Source organism: Hyla sarda, chromosome 4 (assembly GCF_029499605.1).
Source record: "Hyla sarda isolate aHylSar1 chromosome 4, aHylSar1.hap1, whole genome shotgun sequence".
NCBI lineage: Eukaryota > Metazoa > Chordata > Amphibia > Anura > Hylidae > Hyla > Hyla sarda.
In genome coordinates, this window is record NC_079192.1 from 3,365,693 (window position 1) to 3,383,980 (window position 18,288).

The following is an 18,288-nucleotide window of genomic DNA, read 5'->3' on the forward strand; positions in this document are numbered from 1 at the left end:
GAGGAGAAGAAACGCCTCGTGCGAACAGAGTCCATATCTTGGCGGAGCTCCTGACGCCTTTCGGAAAAACGCATGTCAATGCGAGTGGCTAGGTGAATAAGTTCATGAAGATTAGCAGGCATTTCTCGTGCGGCCAGAACATCTTTAATGTTGCTGGATAGGCCTTTTTTAAAGGTCGCGCAGAGGGCCTCATTGTTCCAGGATAATTCAGAAGCAAGGGTACGGAATTGTACGGCATACTCGCCAACGGAAGAATTACCCTGGACCAGGTTCAACAGGGCAGTCTCAGCAGAAGAGGCTCGGGCAGGTTCCTCAAAGACACTTCGAATTTCCGAGAAGAAGGAGTGTACAGAGGCAGTGACGGGGTCATTGCGGTCCCAGAGCGGTGTGGCCCAAGCCAGGGCTTTTCCAGACAGCAGGCTGACTACGAAAGCCACCTTAGACCTTTCAGTGGGGAACTGGTCCGACATCATCTCCAAGTGTAATGAACATTGGGAAAGGAAGCCACGGCAAAACTTAGAGTCCCCATCAAATTTATCCGGCAAGGATAGTCGTAGTCCAGAAGCGGCCACTCGCTGCGGAGGAGGTACAGGAGCTGGCGGAGGAGATGGTTGCTGGAGCTGTGGTAGTAACTGTTGTAGCATAACAGTCAGTTGAGACAGCTGTTGGCCTTGTTGCGCAATCTGTTGTGACTGCTGGGCGACCACCGTGGTGAGGTCAGCGACAACTGGCAGAGGAACTTCAGCGGGATCCATGGCCGGATCTACTGTCACGATGCCGGCTGGCAGGTAGTGGATCCTCTGTGCCAGAGAGGGATTGGCGTGGACCGTGCTAGAGGATCGGTTCTAAGTCACTACTGGTTATCACCAGAGCCCGCCGCAAAGCGGGATGGTCTTGCTGCGGCGGTAGTGACCAGGTCGTATCCCCTAGCAACGGCTCAACCTCTCTGGCTGCTGAAGATAGGCGCGGTACAAGGGAGTAGACAGAAGCAAGGTCGGACGTAGCAGAAGGTCGGGGCAGGCAGCAAGGATCGTAGTCAGGGGCAACGGCAGGAGGTCTGGAACACAGGCTAGGAACACACAAGGAAACGCTTTCACTGGCACTAAGGCAACAAGATCCGGCGAGGGAGTGAAGGGGAAGTGAGGTGATATAGGAAAGTGCACAGGTGTAAACACTAATTGGAACCACTGCGCCAATCAGCGGCGCAGTGGCCCTTTAAATCGCAAAGACCCGGCGCGCGCGCGCCCTAGGGAGCGGGGCCGCGCGCGCCGGGACAGAACTGACGGAGAGCGAGTCAGGTACGGGAGCCGGGGTGCGCATCGCGAGCGGGCGCTACCCGCATCGCGAATCGCATCCCGGCCAGAGGCGGTATCGCAGCGCCCCGGGTCCGTGGGACCGACCGGAGCGCTGTAGTGAGAGGAGTGTAGCGAGCGCTCCGGGGAGGAGCGGGGACCCGGAGCGCTCGGCGTAACAGTTGCTTCACTATGCAGATGAAGAAAGCTACTCATCAGCAACTGTAGACTCAGGCTGCTGCTGATTGAGCTGGTACTGCTCCTGCCACCCCTCCCCTCCCTTGCAGCCATGGCAGTGGAAGGTGAGCGCAGAGGGCCCCCCAAGTCAGACCTTAGAGTGGATGGACCATGTGGCCGATAGGCATCGGCCAACTGACTATGTAGAATCTCTCTGTAGTAGGTCAGTTTGTCCTCCCTCTCAGTGGGTATAAAAAAAGGCTCCCGTTCTGGGATGGTAGCGAGGGTCCAATAAGGTGGAGATCCAGAAGTCATCCCGCTGATGAATTTTGACAATTCGGGGGTCACTACGCAAGCAACTGAGCATGCATCGTGCCATTTGCGCCAGTGACTCAGAGGGACTACCTGCCTCCATCTCCAATGCATACTGCCACGGTGTTTCTGGGTCCTCTGTCTCACCTTCCTCATAACCCTCCAGCTCCTCTGGCTGCTCCTGCTCCTCCTCTCCTGTCCAATGACTAGAAACACCGACCATCTCATCCAACCTAAACTGTGCTCCGCTCTGCCCCTCATCCTCCTCCTCCAGTTCAGCCCCACAGAGCTCATGTAGCCTTGAGATGTAGGCACAACGTCTCTATTGCCGTTACCAGCCATGGTTTCAATAATTTGTTGTAGGATATGTAGGAGTGGAATAACGTCGTTCATGGTGTAATCCAGGTGACTTACAAATAATGGGGCTTCCTCAAAGGGCCTCAGCAAACGGCAGGTGTCACGTATGAGCTGCCACTGGTTCACATTGAAGTTACACAGGGGAGTACTCCTATCTGCTTGGATCATCAAGAAATCGGTGATGGCTTTTCTTTGTTCATATAGTCTGTCCAACATATGAAGGGTGGAACTCCAACGTGTGGCAACGTCACAAATAAGACTATGTTGTGGGATACCGTTCTGATGCTGCAGCTCAAGGAAGTTGTGCTTGGCGGTGTACGAGTGGCTGAAGTGCATGCACAGTTTCCTTGCCATTGTCAGGATGTTTTGCAAATGGGGTGAAGACTTGAGGAAGTGCTTGACAACCGTGCTACCGCCTTGCTGCCTCAAGGACAACCTTCAACTCTCTTCTCCTGATGATGATGAAGCCCCTTTTGCACCCGCCTCCCAATTGCGATCGGCTTCATCATCATCGTCAACAGGTGTGTGCACATCACTGATGTCCTCCTCAGGTTCCCCAACATTGTCTGCTTCAGGACCCTGAACCCTTGCAACACTGCCTCCCACGTCACTCTCCACATCACTACTTGGCCGCCTAGCAGAGCAAGCAGCACATGTTTCCTCCCCTTCTTGGCTGTCCAGTAGCTGCTGACTGTCCTCTATTAGATTGTCCTCAGTAAATAGTGGAGCTGAACCCACAGCATAAGATACTTCTTTAGGAGAGGGAACAGCATAGGACAAAGGCAATGGGAGGACAGGGACTGCTCCCGGGCCATGCCAACTGAGGGTTGTGTCTGAGGAACCCACCGACTGTTAACTGGGGGTGTCAGATGTCACTTTTGATGATGTGCATGAGCATGTTAACCAATTGACGAAGGGAGATGGGTTGCTAGTCGAGACTGCTCCTGCTGCCCCTCACCCCTAGTCTGCTGCCAACTCTGCCTGAAGTATTTAGGCCTCTGCCACTCCTCTGTGCACGTCCTGGCACTTCTCTGCCTGACATACTTAGTGCGTATTACAATACGCTACACTACTCTTTAAACAGTATTTGTCTAGAACCGCAGCAGGTGATTACTTATGGCTGTCCTTTCACAGTATGTAGGCCCTTGACAGATTAACAGGTACAAAATGTTACACTACTTGGATGTATGTATGTGGTATGCACTGATGAGGGCAGAAATATGCGCAACAATACGCAGAAAAAAATCAGTAAATTTTTAAAAACACCAGCAGGTGATTACTTTCGCCAGGAGTCAGGACTTTCCCTGTATCTAGATTTGTTACAGATACAGAATAGTAGACTGCTTTGATGTAGGTATGTGTTATGCATGTATGAGGGCAGACAAATGCACTACAGTCCACTGAAAAATCACGTATTTGTGAACAGCAGCAGGACCCAAAAGTGCAGTACCACAAAAAAAAAAAAAAAAAAAAATAAGGGATCAAACTCTAAATTGCACTCACACAATTCTGAGCAGCAGATGATTTGTGGAGGGAAAAAAACACAAAAAAAAACACTGAATTGCGCTGAAAAATGAGGAGATAAGATGGTTGATAAAGTTCAGGCAGCTTGTTGATCTGTATGAGGCAGCTGACAGCTATCTGCCCCTCTCTGCTGCAATGCTCAATAACGTGAATAGGAGGTTTAGCTATCAGTCTTTCCCCAATGCTTATGTGACTAGGATAGGTCCTCTCTATCTGAGTGCATGGATGAAATGAAGAGAGGCAAGATGGCCGCCGATTATATAGGGGCTGTGACATCACAGGGGTCAATTAATGCTGATAAGCTTCATTCCCGCTGCTGTTTCCCACCCTCCCATAATCCGCTGCCCCATGTACTCACACGTGGATCTGCCATTTTAGGTCTCCAATAGCCTGGAGCGCTGTAAAATGGAGTTTAATGAAGCGATTTGGGCGATCGAATCGCGGTGATATTCGCATTCTTTGCAAATCAAATTTTTCATGAAATTTGTAACACATTTGGGTTCGTCAGCTTCGGTTCGCTCATCTCTAATGGTGACCACAACTCTTCCTCTTCACGCTCATCTACGGCTTCATGCTCATCTACGGCCTGATCCAGCACTCTTCGCAGGGCACGCTCCAGGAAGAAAGTAAATGGTATGATGTCGCTGATGGTGCCTTCGTTGTGACTGACTAGGTTTGTCACCTCCTCAAAAGGACGCATGAGCTTACAGGCATTGCGCATGAGTGTCCAGTACCGTGGCAGAAATATTCCCAGCTCCGCAGATGATGTCCTAGCACACCGGTCATACAAATACTTGTTAATGGCTTTTCCTTGTTGGAGCAGGCGGTCGAACATTAGGAGTGTTGAATTCCAACGTGTCGAGCTGTCGGAAATCAAGCACCTCACTGGCATGTTGTTTTGCCGCTGGATAGCTGCAAAGTGCTCCATGGCCGTGTAGAAACACCTGAAATGACCACACTCCTTCCTGGCCTGCTTCAGAACATCCTGTAAGCCTGGGTACTGATGTACAAAGCGTTGCACGGTCAGATTACACACATGTTCCATGCACGGCACATGTTTTAACTTGCCCAAATTCAATGCCGCCAACAAATTTGTTCCGTTGTCCCAAACCACTTTGCCGATCTCCAGTTGTTGCAGAGTCAGCCACTGATCCACCTGTGCGTTCAGGGCGGACAGGAGTGCTGGTGCGGTGTGTGACTCTCTGCTTTCAGGCAAGTCAACCCCAAGATGACGTGACTGTCGTATCTGGGATGTTGAATAGCACCTGGGGGGGGGGGGGGGTGCCGTTGATGTGGAGCAAGGTGCAGCAGTAGAAGAGGACTCGGCCAAGGAGGTTATGGAAGAGCATGGAGTAGGAGGAGTAGAGGAGGTGGCAGCAAGCCTGCCTGAAAGTGGCGGTGTCACCAACTCGTCTTCAGAGCCACGCATTCCAAGCTTGTCAGCCGTCAGCAGGTTTACCTCATGCGCAGTGTAGGTGATATACCTGCCCTGACCATGCTTTGCAGACCAGGTATCAGTGGTCCGATGGACCCTTGCCCCTACACTGTATGCCAGACATGCCATTACTTCCTTTGGCACAATTGAGTACAGGTTGGGGATTACCTTTTGTGCAAAGAAATTTCAGCCGGGTATCTTCCACTGCGGTGTGCCAATAGCTAAAAATTTTTGGAATGCCTCAGATTCCACCAGGTTGTATGGTAAAAGCGGACAGGCTAAGAGTTCAGACAAGTCAGCTGTCAGACGCCGGGCTAGGGGGTGAGTTTGCGACATTGGCTTTATACTCTCAAACATCTCCTTGACAGACACCTGACTGTGGGCAGATGAGCAGGAACTGCTCAAGGCGAGAGACGGAGAGGCGGATGGTTGAGAGGGGGCAAGGAGGAAAGCAGTGGTTGACGTGGCTGAAGATGCTGGACCAGGAGGAGGATGGCGGCTTTGACTTTGTGTGCTGCTTGTACTGACGTGTTGATCCCATAGGCGTTTGTGATGTGACATCATGTGCCTTCACAAAGCAGTTGTACCTAGGTCGGTGTTGGACTTCCCATGACTCAGCTTCTTTTGGCACAGGTTGCAAATGGCATCGCTGTTGTCAGAGGCAGACACACAAAAAAAATGCCACACTGCTGAGCTCTGCGATGATGGCATTCTGCTGGTGGCAACAGCATGCGTTGATTGACGTGCTGTCTGGCTGACCCCGGGTGCTGATGCCTGCTGTCTGACTGTTCCACTAGCTCCTTGCGATGACATCCCCCTGCTTCCAACTCGTCTCCTCCTCCTCTCTGTCTCCCCATCTGAACTTTCCCCCTCTTCTTCTTCTCTTCTAGGGGTCACCCACGTGATATCCACGGACGCATCGTCATCATCAACCGCTAAGCTGGAGGAGGATGGTGCGTCAAGGTTCCGAGCGGAAGGTGTAGAAGATGGGTGTCCTGTGTTAGCAGTCAACTATGTACTCAGAACTTTGCGGGTTCAGGGTATGTGGCCTCTGAACACTGGCCATTATTCTAGGGCCCAAGGGAATCACAGCACCACGACCACGATTGCTCCTGTGGGGTGGCCTGCCTCTGCCTGCCATTTCTTTCTTCAATTAGTGGTACTATTTGTGCAAGTTACTGTGACAACAGATATGAGTGGCACTGTGCACTGGCAGAAGTTGGCAGAGTAGACGCTGTAGGCCTGACACAGACGCTTACAGACAACTAACTGCTGTTCAAACTATTATAGTCAAAAAAATTTTTTTTTTTTAAATGTACACTACTGTTACACTAGATATGAATTGCACTGGTGTGACACTGTACCCAGGCAGGCCCAAAAACTCCCAAGTGTGAAGTGAACTGACTGATTTTATTTCATAGTCAAAAAAGTTTTTTTTGTTTTTTGTTAAATGTACACTACTGTTACACCAGATATGAGTAGCACCATGTTTCCTCACCTGATTGAATCATACGGATTACTCTGCTATGGACATTGGGCTTATTGGCTGCTCCACCTCACTAAAAAGGAAATTATTAAAGGGGTACTCTGCTGCTCAGCCCCCTCCCATAGCCTCTTGGGGACGCAGGGCGTATGCATACGGCCTGCATCCCCAATCCATAAGGACTCAGGGCGTACCAGTACGCCCTGGTCCCTTTTATTGAGTTTAAACCGTTCTCACCAGCAGAGAACGGATTAAACCCGGTGGGTCCCGATTGCTACAGGCAGATGCCCGGCATTAACCCTTTAGATGCCACAATCAAAGTTGATCGCGGCGTCTGAAACAAAAGCAAAATAATCCTGGCAGCTCAGCGGAGCTAATCGTGACTATCATGACAAAATTGTGATGTCCCAATCAGCTTACCAGATGATGGGAGGGACCTCACTTGCCTCGTCCGATCGGCGATCTACTGCTCCATGCCTGTGCAGCAGGCAGGAGCAGCATAGCGTCGTTTACACTGAACGGTGCTTTGCAATGGCAGAGCACTGATCAGTGTATGCAATAAGAAGATTGCATGTTGTAGCCCCCTTTGGAGGCTAAAAAAATAAAAATAAAGTGTAAAAAAATGTAATAAAGGTTCATTAACCCCTTCCCTATTAAACATTTAAATCACCCCCTTTTCCCAATTTTTAAATAATGTAATGTAATAAAGAATAAAAATAATCATATGTGGTACCGCCGCATGCATAAATGTCTGAACTATTAAATTATAAGGTTAGCTAAACCACACGGTAGATGGCGTACATTTAAAAAAATACCGAAGTCCAAACTTGTGCATTTTTTGGTCACTTCATGTACCATAAAAATACTAATAAAATGCGATCAAAAAGTCCCATCAAAACAAAAATGGTACCTCTAAAAACTACAGATGATGGCTCAAAAAATTAGTCCCCATACCACCCCGTACACGGAAAAATAAAAAAGTTATAGGGGTCATAAAATGCCAATTTTAAACGTACTAATTTTGGTGCATGTAGTTTATAATTTTTTAAAGTATTAAAATAAAATAAAAACTATATAAATTGGGTATCCTTGTAACCATATGGACATACAGAATAAAGATAAGGTGTCATTTTTACCAAATTTTGCACTGCTTAGAAACGGGAGCCCCCAAAAGTTACAAAATGGCGTTTTTTTAATTTCACCCCACAAATATATATATATATATATATATATATATATATATATATATATATTTGTTTCCCTGCAGGTTATATTCTAAAACAAGTGATGTCACTGCAAAGTAGTTTTAAACGCTGAGCAGCGGAGTACCCCATTAAGGTTAGGAAAACACTAGAACATGCATATAATCTACAGAAGAAGACCACATCATGTGACTGCTGCCAGACATCAACCTTGAAGGTTGTTATATCACAATCCCTACAAGATCAGGGTTTTGGATTACCTATATATTATATTGTATATAGTTCACCAGATCTCCCTCTTATGAAGTGTTTCCTGTACGGCTTTCTTAATATCTTTATTTTTTAAACTGTATATAATGGGGTTCACCAAAGGAGTAAACACAGTATATAAGAGGGAGAGGATTTTACTCATGGCCAGTTTACGGCCTTTTGTTGGGACAACATAAACACTGAATATAGTCCAGTAGAATATGGAGACCACAATGAGGTGGGAGCTACAGGTGGAGAAGGCTTTCTGTCTACCAGTATTAGATGGGATCCTTCGAATTGCTAAAATAATATAAGTATAAGATACTACAATGATGGCGGTTGGAATGAGGACAACTGGAATACTTACTACATAAAGCTCCAAATGAACCATGAAAGTGTCAGAACATGAAAGGTCTAGTAAAGCAAGAAGATCACAGAATAAATGGTCAATGATATTTGGTCCACAGAAGTTTAGCATTGCTGTTGTTATGGTTAGAATTAGAGTAACAGAACATCCAGACAACCAACATATGACGGTCAGTATAACACAATGTCCACTTGTCATGATAGAGGAGTAACGGAGAGGATTACAGATGGCCACATATCTGTCATAAGACATCACTGTGAGGAGAAAGCACTCAAATGCTTCTGAGGTGCATAAGAAATAAAACTGAGTGATACAACCAATAAATGTCATGGTCCCCCCATTATTCAGGAGGATGTGGAGCATATTGGGGACAATATCTGTGGAAATCAAGATGTCACTGATGGACAGATGTGAGATGAAGAAGTACATTGGGGTGTGAAGGTTCTTGCTGGTGGACACCAGGGTGATGATCAGGAGATTCCCACATATTATCAGATAATAAACCACAAGGAACAGACAGAACAGGAAAAGTCTTAAACCTCGACTGACCTGAAATCCTAAGAGAAGGAACTCTGTGACCTCCGTCCGGTTGTTCTCCTGTATGTAGATCTAGGTAGTAGGTATAATGTGTTATAAATCCAGAAGAAATGACTCTTATCATAAGACACAAGACTTAGAGTGACCTCAATATATGACCCATGGAGAAATGTTATAACATATATTGTCTACTATACTGTAACTTTATATCTTTATATTATTCCAAAGTCAAATAACACAACACAATGGGAAATGAGTATTAACCGGTTGCCATCTAAGGACGAGCCGGCTCATCCTGAGACGGCAACCGTTGTATGGCACGGGCTCCCGACTTGAGCCCGCGTCATACCGGCCATCCGCCAGTTGGTTCTTGTGGCTGGGGGCCGGCGTTAATAGCTGACATGTGGCAATTGCCGCGGTCGGCTATTAACCCTTTAGATCAATTTTGTCAGTGGCGTCTAAAGGGACATTTAAACCATCCTTTGTGGATCCCCCCTCCCCCGCAATGTGATCGCAGGGGGCGATCCACTGCTGAGATGGCCCGTGGGCTTACCTCTCTTTCCATGCCAACTCCTGTGCTGAGAATGATAAAGCCTGGCAGGCCCAGGCTTTATCAATCGAGCGCAGAGCACACACATCAATGTGGTTCTATGAAACCACATTGATCTGTATGAGGAATCTAATGGATCCTCCTAAAAGTCCCCTAAGGTAGCTGAAAGTGTAAAAAAAAAAAAAAAAAAAAAAAAGTTTATTAAAAGTTTAAATCACCCCCCTTTTCCCAAATTCCATATAAAAAATATATAACCATAATAAAAATAAACATATGTGGTATCGTCGTGTGCCTTAATGTCCGAACTATAAAAATATATTGTTTATTATACCGCACGGTCAAAAAAAAAAAAAAAATTCCAAAGTCTAAAATTGCATATTTTTGGTCACTTTTTACATTGTGAAAAAAATGTATAAAAGTGATCAAAAAGTCTGATCAATAAAAAAATGGTACCACCAAAAACGTCAGTGCCCATCACAAAATATGAGCCCTCATACCGCCCCATACGCAGAAAAATAAAAAGTTATAGGGGTTAGAAATGACAATTTTAAACGTATACATTTTCCTGCATGTAGTTATGATTTTTTCCAGAAGTCCGACAAAATCAAACCTATATAAGTAGGGGATCATTTTAACCGTATGGACCTACAGAATAAAGATAAGGTGTCACTTCTACCGAAAAATGTACTGTGTAGAAACGGAAGCCCCCAAGAGTTTCAAAATTGTGTTTTTTCTTCAATTTTGTTTCACAATGATTTATTCTTTTGGTTTCCCAGTAGATTTTTGGGTTAAATGACTGATGTCACGGCAAAGTAAAATTGGTGGCGGAAAAAAATAAGCCATAACATGGATCTTTAGGTGCAAAATTGAAAGGGTTATGATTTTTAAAAGGTATGGAGGAAAAAACAAAAGTACAAAAAACGGGAAAAACCTTGAGTCATTAAGGGGTGAAAGAGATAAATACGCTGCTCAAAAAAAATAAAGGGAACACTTAAACAACACAATGTAACTCCAAGTCACTGACACTTGTGTGAGATCCCACTGTCCACTCAGTAAGAACACTGATTGACAATCAATTTCACATGGAACAGACAACAGGTGGAAATTATAGGCAATTAGCAAGACACCCCCACTAAAGGAGTGGTTCTGCAGGTGGTGACCACAGACCACTTCTCAGTTCCTATGCTTCCTGGCTGATGTTTTGGTCACTTTTGAATGCTGGCAGTGATTTCACTCTAGTGGTAGCATGAGACGGAGTCTACAACCCACACAAGTGGCTCAGGTAGTGCAGCTCATCCAGGATGGCACATCAATGCGAGCTGTGGCAAGAAGGTTTGCTGTGTCTGTCAGCGTAGTGTCCAGAGCATGGAGGCGCTACCAGAAGACAGGCCAGTACATCATGGGACATGTAGGAGGCCGTAGGAGGGCAACAACCAAGCAGCAGGACCGCTGCCTCCACCTTTGTGCAAGGAGGAGCAGGAGGAGCACTGCCAGGGCCCTGCAAAATGACCTCCAGCAGGCCACAAATGTGCATGTGTCCACTCAAACGGTCTGAAACAGACTACATGAGGGTGGTGTGAGGGCCCGACGTCCACAGGTGAGGCTTGTGCTTACAGCCCAACACCGTGCAGGACGTTTGGCATTTGCCAGAGAACACAGATATTGGCAAATTCCCACTGGCGCCCTGTGCTCTTTACAGATGAAAGCAGGTTCATATTGAGCACATGTGACAGACATGACAGAGTCAGTGGAGAACGTTCTGTTGCATGCAACATCCTCCAGCATGACCGGTTAGGCGGTGGGTCAGTAATGGTGTAGGGTGGCATTTCTTTGGGGGGCCACACAGCCCTCCATGTGCTTGCCACAGGTAGCCTGATTGCCATTAGGTATCGAGATGAGATCCTCAGACCCCTTGTGAGACCATATGCTGGTGCGGTTGGGTTCCTCCTAATACAAGACAATGCTAGACCTCATGTGGCTGGAGTGTGTCAGCAGTTCTTGCAAGAGGAAGGCATTGATGCTATGGACTGGCCCGCCGTACCCCTGAATCCGATTGAGCACATCTGGGACATCTCGCTCCATCCACCACAGACTGTCCAGGAGTCGGCGGATGCTTTAGTCCAGGTCTGGGAGGACATTCCTCATGAGATAATCCTCCACCTCATCAGGATCATGCTCAGGCATTGTAGGGAGTTCATACAGGCACGTGGAGGCCACACACACTACTGAGCTTCATTGTGACTTGTTTTAACAGATTTAACAGATTTTTTAATAGAAGTAATTTACAAATCTGTTTAACTTTCTGGCACCAGTTGATTTAAAAAAAAAAGTTTTTCACCGGAGTACCCCTTTTAGGTGAAAATGGGCTTGGTCCTTAAGGGGTTAATGACATTACATAATGTTGGATCAGCCTATAGTGGTGTTTTCCTCGGTTATTTTGAGTGTGACTCCATATCCAGACCTCCATGGGTTGATACATTTGATTTCCATTTATAATTTTTGTGTGAATTTGTTGTCAGCGCATTCAACTATGTAAAGAGGAAAGGATTTCATACGATTAGTTCATTCATTCAGATCTAGGATGTGTTATCTTAGTGTTCACTTTATTCTTTTGAGCAGTGTACTTTGACATTCCTGACAAAACTCTTCTCCCATCTATAAGAATGAGGAAGGTGAAACAAGTACGGATATTTCAGAAGGACAATGATCCCAAACACACCGCCAAGGAAATTCTCAAATGGTCTGACCAATCACCTGACATTGTAAAATCTATGGAAAGAACTGAAGATTCATAGAAGGGGCCCATGGAACCTTCAGAATATGAAGACTGTTTGTGGTGAAGAATGGGCCAATATCGCCCAGAACAATGCAGGACACTACTGTCTCCATACAAAACGTGTACAAAGTATTACAGAAATATCAGTGTGTTCAATACTTTTCCTTTGTCATTTTACATTATTACACATAACTTATTTGATCTGGTTTCTTTGTATATATAGATTACTTGGGTTGTTACCAACATCAGGTGAAAATTTGTCCACGGAGGAAAATTACAGAAAGGAGTCAGTTCACTCAGTAAATTGCAGTTTCCAGTGTAAGGGGTTGTGTAATCGTAGGCCAGTCTGAGGGCCCGTGCTGACCCGTTTCCAACACTTGAAAAGCTTCTCTATAATAATTTAGGATTTCCTTTACACAATGTGCACCAGGAAGCACTATGGGAAATGAGTGATGGGGTGAACTAAAAAGAAAACAACCTGGGACCTGGCATCATGTGGATATTACTGGAATATTTCCTCCTACTAGAACATTGTGCAGATAAAGCCTTCGTCCTCCATGGCAGCAGGATCTCCTAATGGCAGTGCCCTCTATCTACAGGATAATGCCCCCGGCCTCACTGCAGACATTGTTCAGGAATAAGGAACATGACAAAGACATTAAGTCTAATTTCTCAGATCTCAATTTGATCGATCATTTGTGTTATCTTCCGGAGAAATAAGATCCATCCATGGAGGCCGCACCTCACAACTTACAGGATCTGCTGCTGATACCACAAGACACATCACAGGTCTATGGAGTCTGGGCCTCGATGGGCCAGAGCTGTTACACAGTGTGAGGAGGATGTACATAATATTATGTGATTTACAGTTATGTCTGATCTGTGTAGATTGTAAAATATGTCAGACATTTCCAGTCACCTATAATAAATCCTTCTAATGTAATGTTCTATAAATGTCACTTACATCAGATATTTCTTTATTCTTCATTTTCAGATGAATATCTCTTCTTGTTGCTCTCAAGTCTCTGGGGGGATGTAGGACAATGTTACACAGGAGCAGCGTCAGCTTCTATGACCCCCAGACCCCTGAATGTGAAGCATTATCTGCCGATATTTATCTACAAGATGAAGACAAGGGACCAGGTAGAAGAACCCCCTGGAGATATCTCTGCTATCATCTGATGAGTCTACAGGGTTCTGATCAATGGAGAAATATAGAAATAAATATGTAATTCATTAGTAGAAGAAAAATTACAATTATTTATTTATAACAATATGTGAAACATTCAGTTATACATGACATCATGGAGATAAGAAAGTTCCATTCTATGTACAGATGGTTCCAAACAGAAGAACTTTTCTATGACATATGCAATACAGCCCAGAGGGAGTTCAATGGTGTCAGAGGGGCTGTAGGCCGGTGTAGGGGAATGATGATGAGGGTAGTAGTCCTCGGTGGTTGTCATGGTCTAGTCAAGGTGCAATTGACAGTGGACTTCACTGTAATCACTGCCTCCACCAGACCACCCATACCCCTTAACCTGGTGCAGTGAAGAGGTGGTTACACTGAGCTGTAGTCACCTATTGATGCACATCTCTAACGGTTTAGTTTGATTTTCTATTCTTTAAATCAATATGTTAAGTACATTGATTCCCAACTGTGGGGTGCAGGTCTGTTATATGTATTTGATGTGCTTTAGGCCTTGCCATAAGCTTTCTTGGGTCCTAGTTTGGATCTCTGTGCGAGGTCTATGTTCAACCTCACCTCTAAGGATGACAACAATGTTTCATTTTGGATATGCTGTATGCCTCCTGCTCAGAGAACACTCACTAGGCCGGGCACATAGCACATGACTAAGCAAGTGTAAGGGCCAATACTTAGAACATTACCTTTTACCTCTGGGTGGCTCATATTGGCCATGGACACTCTACACCCGGCCCAGTAAATGTGAACGTCACATGAAGCACCCATCACTGTGGTATTGTGCCTGGGCAGGGTTTTTTCCGGGTCAGTCCCTGGCAGAAGAGGAAGATCTTCCTATATTCCTACAGAGCTTACAGATGATTGTAGATATTGTGCCAAAGTGAAGTAAGAATTACAAGACCCCCTGCTCACAGAGGTTGGCACAAAAGGGACGCTATGTTTAAATGGGCACTGTCACCAACTTTATTTTTTGATATGTTGTAGTACTTATGTACTACAACATATCTCTAATATACCTTTATTTTTATTTTTTTTCATTAAAAAGGTTTAATTTACATTTAAAAACCGGCCACTGAAAAAGGACTGATTTTGGAGTGGCAATCAGTCCTTTTTCAGTTAGGCTGCACTCGCTCCTTGCCTGTCAATCAGACAGGCGGGAGCGAGCGCATTGGCTCCCCGACTACTGGCTGGAAGGCCACTCCTCTCGCACATCGCAGCCGCCTCCTCATTGCGGCCGCTGTCCCTGCACGCCCGCTGCTGGACTCTGCAGTAACTACAAGTGTAATGAGGGAACGGAGTATGCGGGACGGGGGGGGGGGGGGAGGAGGGAACGGGCTAGTGCCGTAGCAGGGGGGGGGTAATGGGCTAGCAAAAAAAAAAATAGGATGGTGGGAGCTACCCTTTAAATGTTTTGAAATTGAATACTGTTCAATAATATCTGCATCGTATTGAGCTTAGTGATTTAGTGTTAGTTAACCCTTTTCCTGTACAGATCCTGATTCCTATGCAATGTCATCACCTGTGTTGTTTGGCTACCATAAAGGTCTCCAGGCAGTTAAGGGTTACAAATTATATCTGTACAGCTCGTGGATCCTCTGCAGTGTCCTCTACTGTCCTGTATGGCACCATAGAGGTCTGCATGCAGTTTTAGGTAAAATAATGTATCTTTACAGCTTCTGTCCCTTCAGCAGAGTCCTCACCTGTCCTATATGGAACCAAAAAGCTCTGCAGGCAGTTATATGTTATGTATCTGATCTGTGCAGCTCCTGTTTTTTTCTGCAGTGTCCTCATCTTTACTGTATGGCACTATATAGGTCTGCAGGCAGGTATGGGTTATTTATCTGATGAGTACAGCTCCTTGCTCCTCTGAAGTGTCCTCCAATGTCTAATAGGGCACCACACAGGTCTTCAGGCAGTCATAGGTTATGTATCTGATATATACAGCTTGTCACGCCGAGTGTGCCTCCGTCTGCAGCGCTCCGGTCGGCATTGCCGACCGCGAGCGCTGCTCTCTGGTCCCCGGAGGGGACGGGATCCGAGGCACGGCTCGTGTCCGCCCTCGGATCGCGCCGCGTCTCACTCACCTCTCGCCCCGTCTGCTTCCTCCCGGCGCGCGCGGCCCCGCTCCCTAGGGTGCGTGCGCGCCGACTTGCTTAAATTTAAAGGGCCAGTGCACCACTAATTGGTGCCTGGCCCAATCACTTCCTATCACTCCTTAACCTATATAAAACCACTTCCCCTTCCTCTCCTTGACGGATCTTGTTGCCTTGTGCCCTGAGAAAGCGTTATAGTGTGTCCCAAGCCTGTGTACCTTGACCTTCTGCTGTTGCCCCTGACTACGAACCTCGCTGCCTGCCCTGACCTTCTGCTACGTCTGACCTCGCCTCTGTCTAGTCCTTGTGCACCGCGTCAGTCTCAGCTGCCAGAGAGGTCGAGTCGCTACTGGGGAACACGACCTGGTAGTTACTGCCGCAGCAAGTCCATCCTGCTTTGCGGCGGGCTCTGGTGAACACCAGTAACTGCTTACAACCGATTCCCCAGTACGGCCCGCGTCATCGCCTCTCTGGTACAGAGGATCCACCTTCAGTGTCTTCACCATCCGCTAGTCCGGACCCTGACACAGCTCCTGGCTCCTCTGCAGTGTCCTCATGTGTCCGGCATCATAGAGGTCTACAGGCAGTTATGAATTATGTATTGGACATGTACAGCTCCTGACACCTATAAAGTGTCTGTTACTACTTGTGCTCCTGCCGCGCATGGCGGTCGCGAGTGCACGGTCTCTGCAGATTGTCCTGTACATCTACAGCTACAGGGAAACGCTCGCACCTAGGGTTTGTGGGAGAGGCCTCCCTAGTGTGAATTCCTCCTCTCCACATTTAAATTTGACAGTCCAGCTCCTTCTTCCCTCCAAAGAGATCATCTCCGTTCTGGCCTTCCTGGACTCTGGCTCTGCGGGAAACTTTATTGATGCTTCCCTTGTGCATAAGTATCGTCTGCCTGTGTCTCGCCTACAGAACACTCACTGTATACATGTACGTGTTACTAAATTGAAACCAGCTTCTAGTCCTCTGCCTGGTCTGCCTGCTTTTCTTCAGGACTTTGCGGACGTTTTCAGCGAAAATCAAGCTGAAGTATTGCCTCCATAGATTTACAAGTGCCCTATAGATTTACTGCCCGGCACCACTCCTCCCAGAGACAGAATTTACCCCTTGTCTGTTCCAGAAACCCAGGCCATGGCAGACTACATCCATGAAAATCTGCGCAAGGGGTTTATCCGGAAGTCCTCTTCATCTTCCGGGGCAGGGTTCTTCTTCGTTGAAAAAAAGACTGTTCTTTGCGACCTTGTATTGACTATCGTGGATTTAATAAAATTACTGTAAAGAACCGTTATCCACTACCCCTAATCCCGGAATTATTTGATTGGCTAAGAAGTGCCAAAATCTTCTCAAAACTTGATCTGCGTGGGACATATAATTTGATTCGTATCCGTAAAGGGGACGAATGGAAGACCGCATTTTAATACCCGAGATGGACATTTCGAGTATCTTGCCATGCCATTTGGACTCTGTAATACTCCAGCGGTCTTTCAGGAGTTCGTCAACGACATTTTTCGTGATCTTATATACACCTGTGTCGTAGTCTATTTGGACGACATAATCATCGATTCGTCCAATCCTCAATCTCATCGCTCTCATCTCCGCCAAGTCTTACAACGTCTCCGGGAAAATCGTCTTCATGCCAAACTGGAGAAATGTACTTTTGAGAAAACCAGTCTTCCTTTCTTGGACTGTATTGTTACAAGTGAAGGTCTCCAGATGGATCCCAACAAGTTGTCCGCTGTTCTAGACTGGCCTCAACCTTCTGGTCTAAAGGCAACCCAGTGTTTCCTTGGTTTTGCCAACTACTATCGGCAATTTATACCTCACTACTCTACTCTGGTAGCTCCCATCATCTCCCTTACCAAGAAGACTGCTAACCCCAGGGAGTGAACACCAGAGGCTGTAGAAGCATTCAAACAGTTGAAGTTCGCCTTTGCTTCTGCTCCTGTTTTATTCAGACCTGATCCTAACAAGCCATTTTTCTTGAAAGTGGATGCTTCCTCTGTAGGAGCTGGGGCATATGGAGGAGCTCTCTTTGTAGGCATATGGAGTGGCATCACCAAGCTTTGTGGGACAGTCAACACTCGCCAGTTTCGCCAAACTACTTTAAAATTGTTGGTTCGATTTGGCTCGATTCAACAGGAGTCGGCAATGAAATAGGCCCCAAACATTTATACAGTAAACATAGAAACATAGAATGTGTCGGCAGATAAGAACCATTTGGCCCATATAGTCTGCCCAATAATCTGAATCCTATCAATAGTCCCTGACCCTATCTTATATGAAGGATAGCCTTATACCTATCTCTATTTTATATGAAGGATAGCCTTATGCTTATCACTATCTTATATGAAGGATAGCCTTATACCTATCCCTATCTTATATGAAGTACAGCCTTATACCTATCCCTATCTTATATGAAGGATAGCCTTACGCTTATCTCTATCTTACATGGAGTATAGCCTTATACCTATCCCATGCATGTTTAAACTCCTTCACTGTATTTGCAGTGACCACTTCTGCAGGAAGGCTATTCTATGCATCCACTACTCTCTCAGTAAAGTAATACTTCCTGATATTACTGCAGAAACCTTCCCCCTCTCATTTAAAACTATGTCCTCTTGTGGTGGTTTTTCTCCTTTTATATATCTTCTCCCTATTTACTGTGTTGATTCCCTTTATGTATATAAAAGTCTCCATCATATAACCCTGCTTAACACCTCT

General features: G+C 46.1%; 1 protein-coding gene across 1 annotated transcript; it reads right to left on the reverse strand.

Annotated features, from left to right (window-relative positions):
• Nucleotides 1-8,065: 8,065 nt before the first annotated feature.
• Nucleotides 8,066-13,249, reverse strand: LOC130366696 (olfactory receptor 476-like). Its single transcript, XM_056569017.1, has 2 exons — nucleotides 13,226-13,249; nucleotides 8,066-9,007 (listed from the first exon to the last, which is right to left on the reverse strand). The coding sequence occupies exons 1-2, from the start codon at nucleotides 13,247-13,249 to the stop codon at nucleotides 8,066-8,068; spliced, it is 966 nt and encodes a 321-aa protein (XP_056424992.1).
• Nucleotides 13,250-18,288: the final 5,039 nt, after the last annotated feature.